This window comes from Heptranchias perlo, chromosome 4, assembly GCF_035084215.1.
Source record: "Heptranchias perlo isolate sHepPer1 chromosome 4, sHepPer1.hap1, whole genome shotgun sequence".
NCBI lineage: Eukaryota > Metazoa > Chordata > Chondrichthyes > Hexanchiformes > Hexanchidae > Heptranchias > Heptranchias perlo.
Window position 1 is genome coordinate 112,184,734 of NC_090328.1, and position 19,212 is coordinate 112,203,945.

General features: G+C 41.7%; 1 protein-coding gene across 1 annotated transcript in view; it reads right to left on the bottom strand.

Moving 5' to 3' along the window:
• Positions 1 to 19,212, bottom strand: part of LOC137320664 (ADAMTS-like protein 1) — a 613,156-nt gene that overhangs the window by 343,086 nt on the left and 250,858 nt on the right. The window contains exons 4-5 of the mRNA XM_067982343.1: positions 19,164 to 19,209; positions 2,121 to 2,357 (exon numbers count right to left, since the gene is read on the bottom strand). Of these exons, the coding sequence (XP_067838444.1) occupies positions 2,121 to 2,357; positions 19,164 to 19,209 (283 nt within the window). The remainder of the gene's footprint in view (positions 1 to 2,120; positions 2,358 to 19,163; positions 19,210 to 19,212) is intronic.

The window sequence follows — 19,212 nt, forward strand, 5'->3', positions numbered from 1 at the left end:
GGTTCTTGAACATGGTGCCCCCTACCAGCTCCATGCCCCTCTCTCCTGCATGTCCATGTTTGAATCCCTTTAATCCAGTTTCCACCCCTCCCACATCCCCAAACAGCCTGAATCAATTGACATTCTCTGTGACTGTGGTGCATTTTCCCTCCTCGTCCTCATCAACCTCTCTATGGCCTTCAATACGGCTCAACACACCATCCTTTTTCCTTTGGGACTTCCCTTGCTTGGTTCCACTCTTAAGCACCTGCAACCAAAGTATCTTTAGCAATGGTTTCTCTTCCCAAGCCTGCATTCACATCTCTGGAGATCCCAAAGATCCATTCTTGGCCCTGAAATCTTTCTCATCTATATGCTGTCCATTGGTGACTTTATTGGTAGACACTAGGTCAAAATTCCACATGCATGCCAAGGACACCCAGCTCCACCTCGCTCAACCCCTTCACTGCATCTGACATCCAGTCTTGAATGAATCTTAACTTCCTCCAGCTAAATATTGGGAAGACAAAAACCATTATCTTCAACCCCTGGAAAAGACTCCATTCCCTTATTACTAACTCCATTAACCTCCCTGGCACTGTCTCAAATTAAACCAAACTGTTTGCAACCTTGGAGTCCTGTTCGATTCCGAGTTGAGTTTCCATCCCCATTTCTTCTGCATCACAAAGACCACCTCTTTCCATCTCCTTAACATCGTCCACCTCTGCCCCAACTCAGCCCATCTGCCACTAAAATTCTCATTCATGCTTTTGAATATCAGATATGATTACTCCCCTAGCCTGCCTCCCATATTTCTTTCTCTACAAACTCTAGTTCGTCCAAACCTCTGCTGTTTATATCCAATCCCACACCAAGTCCAATTCACACATCAGCCCTCCCCGTCCTCACGGGCCTACATTGGCTTCCATTTCACCAATGTCTCAAATTTAAAATTCTTGCCCTTGCCTTTAAGTTCCTCCATGGCTCTGCTCCTCCCTATCTCTGTAACTTCTTCCAGCCTTATAGCCCCTCTCAGACTCTTCATTCTTCTGAGCCTCTTATGCATTCCTCCCTTCCTTCACCCCACCATTGGTGCCCAGGCCTTCATTCAGCTATGTTCCACCATCTGGAATTCCCTCCCTAAGCCCTTCTTCCTCCTTTAGGACCCTCCATAAAGCACAATTTTGGTCACCCTCCTAGTCTCTCCTTTGTCACAATGTCTATTTTCCCCCATGCTACTTTGAAGTGCCAGAATCTTTTTCTAAATTGAAGGCAGTTTATAAATACAAGTTTTTGTTATTGAAATGCCATATATTAATTTATGTTGAAATCCAAATATTTAATGAAATTAAGGTTAAAACGTGATTCAAATTCCTCCTCTTTCTGTTAGTTTGGTGATTCACTGCTTTCAGGAGAGGAGAAAAGGGAAGAGAATTAGAAGGAAAAAATGGACAGGTAAGTATATAGCAATGTGACATTAAAGATATAAGTTATTAGATTGTAAATTAACTTATTAAATCAAGACCTCAATCAAGCTAACTTCAACTACTGCACTCTTAGATATGTACTACTGTTATTAGATTACAACTGAATTAGAAAAACTTTAATATTTTCTTATTTAAAATAGTTAAAGGGTAAGGGGAATAAATATCGTACTTAATGAGAAAACCAAAACTGTTAAGTTACAAAAAAGTAGTATAGCAGATACCTTGAAACAGGGGCAGGTACCTACCACATGGTTTAGGAATGGTGTACTAATAACTATAACTGAATATTACCATGGAACAACTAGTGTGTGCGTGTGTGTGTGTGTGTTTGTGCACAAATCAAGAGGTGTGTATAATCTGGTGTGTGAGAGTATGAGTGTGAGTGTGAAAGAGAGAGAGAATGAATGAACGAATGAATGTGGACGGGTGGGTAGTGGTGTGTCTGGGGGTGTGCGTGTATGAATGAATCAAGAGGTGTGTATATGTGTACTGGGAGAAGGAGCCAGGCAGTGGGTGTGTGTATGTGTATCTGGGAGAATACAAAATCAAATACAATTTAATTGACTAATAATAATTAAATGTTATGAACAGTTATTCATCATAATTGTGTTTCCAGTTGCAATGCAGAACACTCGGAAATGGCTGATTACTTACTTGGCAGTTTCCACTGATGCACATGTGCAGTGTCTCAGTGTAACATCGCGTGCCGTCGAGTACTTTAGGTGCCAGTTCCACAACAAGTGCTGTGTCCTTTGCTAGACACTTCAGTGCACAGGGCTTGTCAGGATCATTGTAAATAGGAAGCCAATCATAGTACTGTCCTTGGTATTTGACATCATTGTGAGCAGAGCACTGCTGAGCACGAAAATCACCAGTTTCCGGTGGGCAGTCCTGGGTGGAAAGGAAAATGAAAAGTAAAATGCACTGATTTGGATTATTCTGAAGGAAATGTTTAAACTATGAAATTTCACTGGAAAGTTATCAACCACTGACAGCAAAATAGAAAGAGATAGAGTCTGAATGCATTGGCTTAATCCCTTAACTGAACTCAGCACACATAATTGCAAATTAGATTGACCTGATACAAACTACAAATGTAATTGAAACCATTGCATTTACAAATACTTGATGAACAGAGTAAATTGAGAGGTCATTTATAACTTGCTGCACAAGAATCAATTAACTATTACAACAGAGAAGGAAATGGTAAATTATGTTTTCCTGCACATCTTCTGCTTACTTTCACATGGGTGACTGAAGTGCAGACTCTTCTGTGATTTTTAATTTCCGCACAAAGAACCAAATTTTGTCAAGGTGGACAAATGCCCCCCAAAAATATCATAAGTAAAAACTTATTAAAGTCACTGCAGATATAATTGGTAGAATGAGGAGTTGATCACCGCCTTTTTGGACACCAAGGGAATCAAGGGACATGGGAATCGGGCGGGAAAGTGGAGTTGAGGTCGAAGATCAGCCATGATCTTATTGAATGGCGGAGCAGACTCGAAGGGCTGTATGGCCTACTCCTGCTCCTACTTCTTATGTTCTCACAGCATTGCCAAAACATAATTTTGTTAATGATTTTGTTAATGATTTTGCACTATTTTGAGGCATAAAAAGGAGAGGGAGAGAGAAATTGTCTCTTTCTCTCTTATCCTAGTGAAAAATCAGTAAACAGTTGGTAAAGTAATGAGTTTTGGCAATGGTTCCCCTCTATCCACACTGGGATTGGAAGCTGTATGATATGATAATCTTGATCTGCTTGTGGCTAATCTACTCAACCAGAAGATGTAGTTAACACAAATATCTGGTAAATCATGATATCGTTGGCAGCCAACAAATACAGCACGATCTGCTATGACATAATAGTAATTGCCTCCCAATAATAATTAAGGAAAAAAATGATTACGGCCATCACAGATAGGGAGGCAGAAACAGCAGGTGACCTCATTCTACCAGGTATCCGGTCACAATCAAAAGAGCACGAAATAATCATGGTCAGTATGGAATAAACATTGAATTCATCATCAATTCTACTGTAGTGTGGATATACATCTCACTTCAATTTAAGAGTCAAACCCATCACTTTTACACTGACTGGCAAATTAATGGTTATATGATACATAAATATTCAGGTCATAAAAACTGGATATAGGTGCAATCTGTGTACAGGCACAGGCACAATAGGCTGAATGACCTCCTTCTGTGCTGTATCATTCTATGATCAAATTACATGGATTTTAATATTTCCTTTTACATTTAAATTTTAAAGCAATTTCATAATGTTGTGAGATGGCCACAGTTGACTTTGATTTTACAATGATTCCATAAAATGGCCAATTCAATTTCTAACAAGGTTAGGGTTTACAATTGCATATCATGATAAATTCAGAGTTTAAGGTGTTCAGTTTAAGTTGCCATGTTTGACTGGCATTTGCAAATAGTTACTTTAATATCAACTATTATGATAAATTCAATATCACAATCACTATTGAGCCCTGCCAGCGTCAAGTGCTGATTAACTTGGCGCGGTGATTTCTGCACTGCTCAGGCTGCCGAGATGCTACAAAATAAGGATGGAGTGCGAACTCAAGACTTTTTTTAATAGAAATCAGAGCTTCCATCTGGACTTAATGTAGGTCAACGAGTCTTGGTTGCCCCACAGCTATTTATATTTAAAGGGATGGTGTCACTACATTGGGGAGTTTTCAGAAAGGTTTAATTTCTGGAACAACCTGCCTTGAATATTTAAGGCAGTGTTTGCCACAGGGGAACGGGGGAATGGTCACATTCCAGCATATGCTACACAAACTATTGCAGTGCAGTGTTTGTAACTTTACATGAAGAAAACCATTCTAGGATCAGCGGGTAAATGCAGTGCTCAGAATTTTGGACCTGATTTGTAATATTCTTCTTCTTGGAGCTGGGTGAAGATAAGCAAGGTTTCTTTGAGGCTGAAGCAACTCCAAGGCAACACAAATGGTGATGGAAGATTGGAAACAAGATAACTCTCCAGGCAGGCTCTGTAATCAAATACCTAAACCAGACAGGTCTGCATTACTCCAGTGTTATCAAAATTATGGCTCGTTGGTCATGTGTAGCCCATAAACCCTAGTAATCCAGCCCATGAAGCCCAAGCAACTGAGTCTCTATTTGCATTTTTATTTTTTATTTTCTTGTAATAGCTGTAAAGCATTATACACTCTCTAAAGCATTTAACTAAGTTTAATTGAAGAACATTGGCACAATATCTGATAATGCAGCAGGCTGAGCTATATTTATAGATTTCCATTTTGTTAACACATCTACTTTGTCATTAAGATATTTCATGTATTAGTTGGAAAGTTATGTAGTGTCTCTGCTATGGTTAGGAATGGAATTAGCCTAGGGTACAGCAGCATTTTCTATTACTGCAGTTAGACAGTTTGAGGGCAGATTTTTCAGAGTCCAACTGTACGGTAGAGGTATTATAAAGGCTGCATTTATACTGCCATATTTACAGTGATGCCAAGTGGTTTTAGGTGAGCATCAAAGCAAAAGTATCAACATACTCAGGACACTACAGAGCAAAGGTGTCCATATTCTCAGGACACTACAGAGCAAAGGTGTCCATATACTCAGGACACTACAGAGCAAACATGTCCATATACTCAGGACACTACAAAGCAAACTGAAGCCCTGAGTTGAGAGAACCTTCCAGGAGGCTGTCTCACACCAGTTTGAGTTCTCAAAATGTGCAATATAAATCTGACCAAAAGAACTGAAGAGCAGACGCACTGAAGGGAGTAACAGTTCAAGTGAACACATCTAGCCATGGGTAGCTTATTGACGAATGGTGCCAGCAAAAAGAAATACTGAACCTGGTCTACAGATCCAAAGAAACAGATGCCTCAACACATTGAAGAAGCACTTCCACTAGAACTGGTTATCCAGTCCATTAAGTCCAGTCCAGAACTGTCCATTAAGAACCTTTTCATAAAATCATAGAATGGTTACAGCACAGAAGGAGGGCATTTGGCCCATCGAGCCCATGCTGGCTCGCTGCAAGAGCAATCCAATTAGTCCCACTGCCCCGCCATTTCCCCGTAGCCCTGAAAATTGTTTTCCTTCAAGTACTTATCCAATTCCCTTTCAAAAGCCACGATTCAATCGGTGTCCACCAGCCCCTCAGGCAGTGCATTCCAGATCATAACCACTCGCTGTATAACAAAGTTTTTCCTCATGTCACCTTTGGTTCTTTTGCCAATTACCTTAGGTCTGTGTCCTTTGGTTCTCGACTCTTCTACCAATGGGAACAGCTTCCCTCTATCGACTCTGTCTAGACCCCTCATGATTTTGAACACCTCTATTAAATCTCCTCTCAACCTTCTCCACTCTAAGGAGAACAAACCCAGCTTCTTCAGTCTATCCACTTAACTGAAGTCCCTCATTCCTGGAACCATTCTAGTAAATCTTTTCTGCACCCTCCCTAAAGTGCGGTGCCCAGAATTGGACACAATACTCCAGTTGTGGCCGAACCAGTGTTTTATAAAGGTTCTTCAAAACTTCTTTACTTTTGTATTCTATGCCTCTATTTATAAAGCCCAGGAGCCCGTGTGCTTTTTTAACCACTTTTTCAACCTCCTCTGCCACTTTCAGCGATTTGTGTACATATACCCACAGATCTCCCTGTTCCTGTACCCCTTTTAGAGTTGTACCCGTTAGTTTATATTGCTTCTGCTCATTCTTCCATTCTACCAAAATGCATCACTTCGCACTTCTCTGTCTTAAATTTCATCTGCCAGGTGTCCACCCATTCCACCAGCCTGTCTATGTCCTCTTGAAATCTATCACTATCCTCCTCACTGTTCACTGCACTTCCAAGTTTTGTGTCATCTGCAAATTTTGAAATTGTGCCCTGTACACCCAAGACCAAATCATTAATATATATCAAGAAAAGTAGTGGTCCTAGTACCGACCCCTGGGGAACACCACTGTCACCCTCCAGTCTTACAAACAACCGTTCACTACTCTCTGTTTCCTGTCACTTAGCCAATTTCATATCCATGCTGCCACTGCATCTTTTATTCCATGGGCTTCAACTTTGCTGACAAGCTTATTATGTGGCACTTTATCAAACGCCTTTTGGAAGTCCATATACACCACATCAACCACATTGCCCTCATCCAGCCTCTCTGTTACCTCATCAAAAAACTCAATCAAGTTAGTTAAACACGATTTACCTTTAACAAATCCGTACTGGCTTTCCTTAATTAGTCCACACTTGTCCAAGTGACTGTTAATTTTGTCCTGGATTATTGTTTCTAAAAGTTTCCCCGCCACCGATGTTAAACTGACTGGCCTATAGTTGCTGGGTTTATCCTTACACCCTTTTTTGAACAAGGGTGTAATATTTGCAATTCTCCAGTCCTCTGGCACCACCCCCATATCTAAGGATGTTTGGAAGATTATGGCCAGCACCTCCGCAATTTCCACCCTTACTTCCGTCAGCAACCTAGGATGCATCCCATCCGGACTGGATGACTTATCTACTTTAAGTACAGCCAGCCTTTCTAGTACCTCCTTTTTATCAATTTTAGCCCATCCAGTATCTCAACTACCTCCTCATTTACTGTGACTTTGGTAGCATCTTCTTCCTTGGTAAAGACAGATGCAAAGTACTCATTTGGTACCTCAGCCATGCCCTCTGCCTCCATGCATAGGTCTCCATTTTGGACCATTTTGGTCTTAATCGGCCCCACCCCTCCTTTTACTACCCATGTACTGTTTACATGCCTATAGAAGACTTCTGGATTCCCTGTTATGTTAGTTGCTGGTCTATTCTCATACTCTCTCTTTACCCCTCTTATTTCCTTTTTCACTTACCCTCTGAACTTTCTATATTCTGCCTGGTTCTCACTTGTATTATCAACCTGATATCTGTCATACACCCCCTTTTTCTTCTTCATCTTACTCTCTATCTCTTTTGTCATCCAGGGAGCTCTGGCTTTAGTTGTCCTACCTTTCCCCCTCATGGGAATGTACCTAGACTGTACCCGAGCCATCGTTCGATTACAATTTTGCCTGCCAATGTTTGATTCCAATTTACCCGGGCCAGATCCGTTCTCAACCCACTGAAATTGGCCCTCCTCCAATTAAGTACTTTTACTCTAGATTGCTCCTTGTCCTTTTCCATAGCTAATCTAAACCTTATGATACTATGATCGCTGTTCCCTAAATGTTCCCCCACTGACACTTGCTCCACTTGATCCACCTCATTCCCCAGAATCAAGTCCAGCAATGCCTCCTTCCTCGTTGGGCCGGAAATATACTGATCAAGAAAGTTCTCCTGAACACACTTCAGAAATTCTTCCCCCTTTCTGCGCTTTACACTATTACTATCCCGCTCGATATTAGGATAGTTGAAGTCCCCCATTATCACTACTCTATGGCTCTTGCACTTCTCTGTATTTTCCCTGCAAATTTGCTCCTCATTTTCCTTCCCACTAGTTGGTGGCCTATAGAACACACCCAGTAGTGTAATGGAGCCTCTTTTATTTCTTAACTCTAATCAAATAGATTCTGTCCTTGACCCCTCCAGGACATCCTCTCTCTCCAGTACTGCAATATTCTCCTTAATCAACACTGCCACTCCCCTCATTTCTTTCCTTCCTATCTTTCCTGAACACCTTGTATCCAGGAATATTTAGTACCCAATCCTGCCCTTTTTTGAGGCGGGTCTCTGTTATCACCACGGCATTGTATTCCCATGTGGCTATTTGCACCTGCAGCTCTCCAACCTTACTTACCACGCTTCATGCGTTTACACACATGCACTGCAAACCAGTCTTAGACTTTCTTGTATTCACTCTTAGTCTGATCCCACCTAATACTGTACTATTTCTTACTCGAGTGCTATCTGTCTCTCCCAATCCTTTGTGCCCCTTGTTTCTCCTTTCCACTGCTACATCCTGGTGCCCATCCCCCTGCCAAATTAGTTTAAACCCCCCACTCCCCACAGCACTAGCGAATCTCCCCGCGAGGATGACGGTCCCAGCTCTGTTGAGGTGCAACCCGTTCGGCCTGTACAGGTCCCACCTTCCCCAGAACTTTACAGCTTCCAAAATACACCTCTTTATTATGCACATATAAATGTTTTTCTTTAAATTTCTTAGTAGCAATATTATAAAATAGAATTACAACAGTGTACTGAATCTTGGTTCATGAATTTCTTGGAAGGCTCAGGACACTTTAACTCTGCAGTTTTCAGTGGGTCAGAGGCTTAAACGGAGCCTTATTTAATTGTGGTGTCATCTTAATATTATGTGATGTGGACTCTGTCCTTTCTCAACACCTCCACAGTTCTGTACACACTAGAAAAGAGCAAACCTCCCCAAGAAGACAATACAGCCGCCAAATGGTTGACAACTAAACAGCCCTGAATATAGGCTTATGAGATGTGAAAACAATCAGTCATGCTGAGGGTGCAGTAAGACACAGGTCTTTTCTAACTTAAGCTGTAAGTTGCATCATTCCATCATTCCTAGTGCAGGAACAAAACGCCAGAGCCTGGTGTGTAGCTGGTTTAAGAGGCTGAAGGAAGCTCAAGCAAGATGGTGTAAGACTAATTTTCTAGGGGAGCCTGGGATAGGTCAGGGAACATATTGATTTTTAACACCTTGGGGCCAATATTGCAATCCTGGTGCAGCAGGTAATGTGAAGTCGGATAAATCATTTTCTGGCACATTGTGCATAACATGCTAGGTATGTCAGGGGAGCTGTGGAAAGAATTACAGGTGCAGTAGTCGGATGGCCTGGATAAAGAGGAGATTTTATGATCGAATGGTCCATTAGGAAGGAAATGGTCACCAAGAAGTGAAGGTTCCAATTTCTCCAGCAGTTCTCCCCTTCCAAACAGTGCTTTGTGCCTGGGATACTACTTGGATGCTCCAGTTGTATTATGGGAGGCAACCACATTTGAGTAATTTCTGGGGTCTGAATAAAGCTTATGCTGTTATGTTAGGCTCCCAGGATGCTAATGTGCCAGCTTGACACATTATGGCACTCTAGGTTCAGGATGTTGTTGGCTTCAGGTCTTCTCATCCGATAATATCCAGCACTGTATTTTCAGGGCCTTTATTCAGTGTATTTTCCAGCATTTTGGAGTCTACTGTAAGCCAAAAGTTATTTATCCTGGAAGGGTTAGATATTTTTAATAAAGTAATTGTATAGACTTCAGTACAACTTTACAGGGTCCTTTCACTGGGAATTAATCCCAGTGATATACGACACTGATATGTGAACTGAAATCCTTTCCAACATGAAGCTACAATAAACCCATCTGGTTTAAGATAACAACAGACTGTACATAGTCCCTATCGTAGCATTGGACTCCATTAGCAGGATTTACATGCCAGCCTACTATCGAGAGACCAGAAATAGTTAAATCTTCCTAAACGTAGCATGGCAAGTGTTATTTCTTTTCGGTGCTCAATGGATTTTGCCACAGCAATACCAATAATAATATTTGACACAGAATCCTGTTCAGTGATTGGCTTGGAGTGCAGATGTTAGTGTGTGATTCTTAAATGTTATTGTACAACTGTTGATGTTATTGTGTAACTGTTGAATAAACTCACATCAAATTCCCCTCTCCTCAATTTTAATCTAAAAATAACAGTGAGAAATTTGAAATAAAAACAGAAAATGCTGGAAACACTCAGCAGGTCAGGCAGCATCTGTGGAGAGAGAAACAGAATTAACATTTCAGGTCAGTGTCCTTGACTTGAAATGTTAATTCTGTTTCTCTCTCCACAGACGCTGCCTGACCTGCTGAATATTTCCAGCATTTTCTGTTTTTGTTTCAGATTTCCAGCATCCGTGGTATTTTGCTTTTGATTTAGTGAGAAATTTGAAATGAGCAGATTCAATGTTCGTACGATAACAATGCGGACAGTAATTTCTAGCCTGTTAAATATCTTGTTTGCCATCTGTTGCTGTGAAGATTGTCACACAAAATGCATGTACTGAAATGGTATCTCAGTAATGCAGTGTAATGTTACAGCTGCTATGGCAACCAGGTAACACAAATACAAGTGCAGAAAACCTCGTACCTGTTCTTTATAACTTACAATTTAAAATTAAATGAAATAAATACTAATTTGTCAATAACCCTAACCCTTGTGCAGTTTAAATTACTGCAAAGCTCATATGATGTCAGATTGATGGATACACATCTTGACAAAATTACTAATTATCAACAGAATACCAAACAAATTAGTTAGTGCAGTACCATGTTGCTTTCTATTACTGGAAGATTAAGTATTTGTTTGATGTTGAGTTTTCTGCATTATACCTGCATTGTATTGATGTTTGCCATAGTTTCAATTCCTGGAATATTGTGTGGGACTCATATTTAGTTTTTTTTTAAAGTGAGCATATTTTTCTAGCAAATAATTACCAGAGATACTTATCACATTTTATTTAAAGTAATGTTGAATTCTTCATTAAATCAACAATGACAAGTAGCATTTATGTAGCACCATTAACATAGAAAATATACCAAGGTGCCTGATGGAGGTGTAATGCTGTACAACTCTAGGGTCAATGATCTGACCCCAATGCCCTGCTTGAGGGACTGATCACACTGCATACAGTGCATGCGTTTTGGTAGGTCAGCTGACCTCTCCTGATTTTATGAGATTAACTTGTTTAAATAATGTGTATATCAATGCACATTGGCCCATGTGTGGACAGACCATTTGGTGAACCAGCCAATGCTTGCATTTAAAGGGATGCAGAAGTGGCTACATATATAGGCCAAATTCTATGAACCTTCATTCAGGTAGAAAATGGACTTTAAATAGTTTTCCACAGCTTTATGGGGGATGGGGGGTAGGGGAAGAGAGGAAATCATGACTGAATCTACAGCAAACAGTCTCCCGAATACAGCAGGATTATTTCTCCAGCAAAATGCAATGAGCGGAGGATAATTGTTTACAAATAATGTGCATAAAATCAATCCCAGTCACTGGCAACAGTGCAAGCTCCAGGCATGATTGACGGGGGAATTAACCAATCATCTCCATTCGGGCGGGAGCTGTGGTGTCACTATATGCGGCCTAGTTTTAATTCAATTCCGAGTGAGTACAGGTATGGGGACTGGAATTATCACAGTGCAACGGGTTCTCCTCTAAGGTCAAGGTGAAAGAACATTGTTGAGGGTGACTAGAGGGAGTTTTACTTTGCATCTGGCTATTCCACGCTGAAGATAAGAACATAAGAACATAGGAAATAGGAGCCGGAGTAGGCCATACAACCCCTTGAGCCTGCTCCACCATTCAATCAGATCACGGCTGAACTTCAACTCCACTTTCCCGCCCATTCCCCTTATCCCTTGATTCCCTAGAGTCCAAAAATCTATCTATCTCATCCTTGAATATACTCAATGATTGAGCATCCAGAGCCTCTCGGGTAGAGAATTCCAAAGATTCACAACCCTCTGAGTGAAGAAATTCCTCCTCATCTCAGTCTTAAATGGCCGACCCCTTATTCTGCGACTATGCCCCCTAGTTCCAGATTATCCAGCCAGGGGAAACAATCTCTCAGCATCTACCCTGTCAAGCCCCCTCATAATCTTAAATGTTTCAATGAGACCACCTCTCATTCTTCTAATCTTTCTTAATCTTAATCTGTCTATATCCCTTTGCAGACTCTTTGTGTCCTCCTCACAGCTAACTTTCCCACTTAGTTTTGTATCGTCAGCAAACTTGGATACATTACACTTGGTCCCTTCATCTAAGTCATTAATATAGATTGTAAATAGCTGAGGCCCGAGCACCGATCCTTGCGGTACCCCATTAGTTACAGCCTGCCAACCTGAGAATGACCCGTTTATCCCTACTCTCTGTTTTCTGTCTGTTAACCAATCCTCTATCCATGCTAATATATTACCCCCAACCCCACGAGCCTTACCTTGTGTAACAACCTTATATGTGGCACCTTATCGAATGCCTTTTGAAAATCCAAATATACTACATCCTCCAGTTCCTCTTTATTTACCCTGCTAGTTATATCCTAAAAAACTCTAATAAATTTGTCAAACACGATTTCCCTTTCATAAAACCATGTCGACGCTGCCTAATTATATTATGATTTTCTAAGTGCCCCATTACCACTTCCTTAATAATGGATTCCAGCATTTTCCCGATGACCGATGTCAGGCTAACTGGCTTGGTCTGGAAGTGACTGATGCTGACACTCCAGAAATTTAAAAAGTATTTTACTTCCAGCATCTACATGATTCAAATTGGTCAGCACCAAAACAAACAGATATTGAAAATGCAGCATTTAGTCTTAAACAATCTGTCTCAAGCTATCTATACTGCATATAAATATTTTGTTGAGTAAATGCAGAAAAGGACCAATGTAATGAAACAAATTTGTAATGTTGCATTCTTCCATGGTTGTTATTAAATAATTTTCCCCTGAAGTACAAGTAGGAGCTAAAGACATGTACGTGTCAAAACATTTTCTCCCTGACATTACCAGTTATGAGGATCTTACAATGGAGGTCAGTTTAAGGAAGGTTCAGTTTGTACATACATGCCAGCGACCTCTGCTCTTCATTGCAGGGTTCCTGCTAATCATACGCTCACAATTCGGGGGGTAGGGAGAAAAGGCAGAGACCAATAGGATAAAAATACAAAGTGGCTGAGGCTACAATTGACCTGTATTGTGAAAACTTCAGGAGAGACTGCAGCAGGAAGAAGTGTTTATAACAGGTAGGCATCCCTAATCTCAGACCTATACATCCAAAAAGAAATAATGAACAACTGTTTATTGTTTTTTGTTCTGAGATGCCCCCGATCAGACGGCCAATGCCATTTGGCAGAACGTCTTGTTGCCAGAACTGATCAACAGGCACCAGGATGTAGCCTGGATGGTGGTGAGAAAGGCCCTCCCAGTGCGGTCCTTCCAATACGCATGGAATCTCAGTGCCACCGCGAGCTGCGCTCGAGGCTGTGGTAGGGAGGAGACTGTCGTCCACCTCCTGATGGACTGTCCCTTCGCGCAGAAGGTGTGGCGAGAGATGCGTTGGTATCTGTCCCAGTTCATCCCCAACAGCTCAGTAACATAGGACGCTGTGTTCTATGAGCTGTTCCCCAGGACACACCGAGACAGATATCACCTGTGACTGGAAGACCATCAACTCGGTGAAGGAGGCCCTTTGGTCCACCCGAAACCTGCTGGTCTTCCAGCTGAAGGAGCTGACCACAATCGAGTGTTGCTGACTGGCACACTGCAAGGTCCAGGAGTAAGTGGAAGGTTGTTTCCAGTGGGGTTTCACAGGGCTCAGTACTGGTTCCCTTGCTTTTTATGATATATATCAATGATTTAGACCTAAATGTAAGGGGCATGATTAAGAAGTTTGCAGATGATACAAAAGTTGACGGTGTGGTTGATAGTGAGGAGGAAAGCTGTAGACTGCAGGAAGATATCAATGGACTGGTCAGGTGGGCAGAAAGGTGCCAAATGGAATTCTATCCAGAATAGTATGAGGTAATGCATTTGGGGAGGGCAAACAAGGCAAGGGAAGATACTGAGAGCTGTAGAGGAACAAAGGGACCTTGGAGTGCATGTCCACAGATCCCTAAAGGTAACAAGACAGGTAGATAAGGTGGTTAAAAAAGTATATAGGATACTTTCCTTTATTAGCCGAGGCATAGAATATAAGAGCAGGGAGGTTATGCTGGAACTATATAAAACACTAGTTAGGCCACAGCTTGAGTACTGCATACAGTTCTGGTCACCACATTACAGGAAAGATGTGATTGCATTAGAGAGGGTATAGGGGAGATTTACAAAGATGTTGCCAGGACTAGAGAATTTTAGCTATGAGGAAAGATTGGATAGGCTGGGGATGTTTTTCATTGGAACAGAGGAGGCTGAGGGGTGATTTAATTGAGGTGTATAAAATTATGAGGGGCCTAAATAGTGTGGATAGGAAGGACCTATTTCTCTTAGCAGAGGGGTCAGTGACCAGAGGGCATAGATTTAAAGTAATTGGTAGAAGGATTAGAGGGGAGCTGAGGAGAAATGTTTTCACTTAGCGGCTGGTAAGGGTCTGGAACTCACTGCCTGAAAGGGTGGTAGAGGCAGAAACCCTCAACTCATTTAAAAAGTACTTGGATGTGCACTTCAAGGGCCGCAACCTACAGGGCTACGGACCAAGTGCTGGAAAGTGGGATTAAGCCGGATAGCTCTTTATCGGTCGACACGGACACGATGGGCTGAATGGCCTCCTTCTGTGCCGTAATTTTCTATGATTCTATACGTGCTATGGGACGCACTGCAGCGAGGTTCAGCCTATGCAAAGGCCCTATGGGGAAATGATGTGGAGATGCCGGTGATGGACTGGGGTTGACAATTGTAAACAATTTTACAACACCAAGTTATAGTCCAGCAATTTTATTTTAAATTCACAAGCTTTCGGAGATTTTCTCCTTCCTCAGGCAAATGTTTCAAGATCTCCTTGAAGCCTACGCATTTATACATATTGAACAATAATACATGGTGTTTACAGACTGCCCCTGCAACTGCCCGTTGCCAAGGCAATCACCGTGTTCAGACGTGATTGGGGAAAGGCCACCGTGTAAGGCCACCCCACCTTGTATTGTACAGGGTGTATTAGAATATATGTACTGCGTTCTGAATTGTAAAAATGAGATCATAGTGCATACGATCTGCATTGTATTGAAATTGTGTCTTTTCACATTGAACTGTGAGTCTCTTAAAATTTTATGAAATAAAGTATATTTTGAAATATAAAAAAATTGCTCTGGGATGTAGGCGACACTGTCAAGTATTTATTGCCCATCCCTGGTTGCCCTGAGGGCACTGAGTGTCTGTCCTGTAACGTGGGACTGGAGTCACATGTAGGCCAAGCCACAGGACATTAGTGAACCAGTTGGGTTTCCCAATGACAATCTAGCTGCTTTCATCCTCATTTCTGTTCTGGGGGCAGCCTACAAATGACCAGGTTTCATTGGATTCAGCTTCATAACTTCCTCTGGGGCAGCTTGAACCAACAATCTCTGGGTTGCTTATTTATTCCATCACCACTAATACTACATTATCACACACCCTTTATTGCAGGGCCTCAACTCGTTTGTTGGAGACAGGAAAATAATAAACACCACACCACCAACTTGAATAAGCTGACAAACAAAAAAAGATTTGTCTGCAGCTCTCTTGCTGATTGGGTTTGATAGCCTGGGCAGAACTGAGCTATATCGACAGGAAAGTCCCTGCTTTCATTGCTGGTCTGTGCAGAGTAGCTGATCTCAGCTATGATGTGGAGATGCCGGTGATGGACTGGGGTTGACAATTGTAAACAATTTTACAACACCAAGTTATAGTCCAGCAATTTTATTTTAAATTCACAAGCTTTCGGAGGCTACCTCCTTCCTCAGGTGAACGATGCCACATCGTTCACCTGAGGAAGGAGGTAGCCTCCGAAAGCTTGTGAATTTAAAATAAAATTGCTGGACTATAACTTGGTGTTGTAAAATTGTTTACAGATCTCAGCTAGAGCAGCAAAAGGGGTGTTACAATTAGCCCCAGGGCCCTTGGGCTAGAGGGAGCGAGGAACAAAATCAGCTTGCAATTATGTCCACCGGGTGGCTTACCTCAACTCAAATCAGCACCTTCAGAAAAAGAGGAGAACATTGTGGATGCGGGGATTTAAAAGAAAAGATTTAATTATGGCAAGAAAGAATAAAAATGTTGAACTCAAGGGTTGACAGACCTTAGAATTCCTCTGGAAGTCTCCTTGCACACTGGGTCTAACGTCACAGTAACATGCCAATACAAGGGAAAGTGGCTCACAGCACGTTTCTCCCACTCTGAAAAGCATTCAGTTCCGAAATTCCAACATTTGTTGGTGGAAATAACCATAAACAGAGCAATAAAACAGTCGCAATGGAAATTAAAAGCTAAAATGCGAGACATGCCCACTCCCTGCACCACCAGCTGATTAATATATTCTTCCACAGTTCATTAGCTGTTAGTACTTTGGTAAGGAAGGACTAAAACATCCTTGTAATGTTTGAACTGGTAAAGACAGTTCCCTCGTTTACCATATAAGTGCACTCCACAATTAAACAAATCACACAATTAAATAAACATTATCAAGGATCAAAAATCTTTTACATCTGGTGGAAATTCAGTTACAATCACAGCTGGCATGCATAAGTAATTACGTAAGTGTCAGTTCAGGTTGAAAGGTTACAGAACACGCAAAAAGATCCAGCACCGTACGATGACCTGTGTATGGAGGTTCCCACAGGAAACCAGTCTGCCCATAGCAAATAGTAAAAGCATTTAGCATGCAGCGACAGTATTAAACAAATTCAGCTTGACTCTCTTTTTAAAATTTTAATTTAAAAAGTTTATTTATATTATACTTTGTTCATTGTGAAAGTTCACCTTTTATCACTATCAGGCTGCAAAGCAGTAAATTTTTTATTCACTATCTCAGGTTTAATTACAAATAATATTTCATGAAAAACTGATCTACAATATGTTCAAATTTTTAAAAATTGGGATATATTTTGCTCTGGTCACTAATATAAAAAATAGGCCTCACGAATTTGGCAGTGGGGCCAACGCCTGCACAGATTGGGCACTGACTGTCCCACTACTGAATTGGTATGCTTTGTACCCGTTTTACGCCTGAAAAACAGGCGCATGCATACCAATTTCCACTCCATTAGAATGTGATATGATTCTATATCAATGAAAATCTTTCTTTTTTCTTTCTTTTAGTCAGGATGTGACAAACAACAGAAATTTATTTCGTTATATGAAGCATTCCTTTTTTACAGTGCAACCTATATTTAGTCAATAGTAGCTGCCAAAATGATCAGACGATCATTGATAAAGCAGTTCAATGTGTGCAAATATTTAATGCACTCTTAAAGAGGAAGGAAAATCACAACACTCCACCTGCTGCCCCCCACCCCCCCAACTTAGGAACACATAAACCAAGAAATTACTGATGGCTATATCAGTGGATGATACTCCAGTGTCTGTTATTTAATGTATGGCTAACCTAGATGACAAGGGACTGTATTAAGCATTCATACTGAATATCAGCTGGTTTCCAAGCCTATAGGAATGAATACATATGTCATTTATAAAACATAATTGAATTTTCTACCTCAAAGAGTAGAAGTATTCATTTCAATGGAAGTCAAGGAGGGAATTTTAACCCCCAAGAACGGGTGGATTGGGGGGTGAGTGGGCGGTTAAAATATTTAATTTTTACAACACGACTGCAACCCGGCTCCAACGTGCCCACTTCCAGGTTTAACAGAGGTGCGTTTGGATGCGTGTGAGTATCCTACTCACTGCAGCCGGGACCTTAATTAGTTCGGACGGGTGGGTAGTTATCGCAGCGATTAACATCCTTATGAGAAGTTAATTAGGTCTTTTTAAATTGAATTTTACTAACTTTAAATTTAACGTCTCCAGTGCGTGTTTCCTGAGACTCGCGAATCTCACCAGTGAAAAAGAGGCGAGGAAGCCCGGATCATGAGGTGAGTGCCCTTATTGCACTGCTTGTGGGGCAGGAGCTGCAGAAGTGTTTCCCCCAGGCCCAAAAAGCTCACCAGCCACGATCGGACCTCCATGACTGTCCGACCCCCTCCAATGTCCGACCCTCCCCCCTCCCCACCCGATGGCTGAGACTGGCCGACTTCTCACCTCCCCAACGATGACCACTTCTCAGCTCTCCCCCCACCATCGCGGCCGCCCCCCCATATAACCCTCGAAGATCACGATCTCTCCCCGGCACCCCCCCTCGATACAAACCCCGAAGACTCTGATCTATTCCCGGCCAACAGGCATCCAACCTGTCAGGCTGGCTGCTGGGCGTGAAGTCTGGAAGTAATATTTTTATCCTACAATTAATTGCAATGGCAGATTCCGACCCGCCAACTTCACTTCCGGATTTTCATGTCTGATAAAGCTCCGCCCCCACTCCCTTTCAGACTCCGAGTTAAAATCCAAGCCAAGGTTAGAGATCAGCCTGGGAGCCAGTCAAAGCCTACCTGCCCTAGAAAGCTCTCTAATAAATGACTATGCAGCAGGTAGTGATTGTTTCTAGGGTTGGGCACCTCTGTACTGACTTCCAAGTGTTGCTTACCATTGCAGTGAGAAGCAACTCTGTAGAATGGACACAGCCCCTCCCCATAACTGTCATCACTGGAATGGTTGAAGAGTCCCAAAATGGTAGGTTTCCATGAAGCAATATTTTATAAGATGATATATTTTTTCATTTCTTTCTATTTTTGATGTAGAGTTGGGGAGAATACTTTGAATAAAAAGAACTCCCTCTAGACTCTCCTTCCTCTTTAAGTTTTTTTTGTGGTAATTCTCAGCACAAAACTTTGAATAAAAATAAAAGGCATCTGGCAGGTGTGAATTTTTACTAATTTCTTCTGCTTATTTTCACTACAAACAGGTAGAATAGAAACTACAGATGCCTGTCCATCTCCCTGCTGAAACCCCTTGAGAGGTACGAATGACAGCAGTCCCACAGACTATGTGGATAGCAGAAGCTAAAGGTCACCTATATCAGTGAAAAGCTGGTCATTCTGGTCTAGTTTACTGAAGGGAAAAATCTAAAGAGTGCTTTCAAAGTCAAAAACTTACCACGCTGCTGCAAGTCCTGTATCGGATATTCCGCCCTTCACAGTTTCTG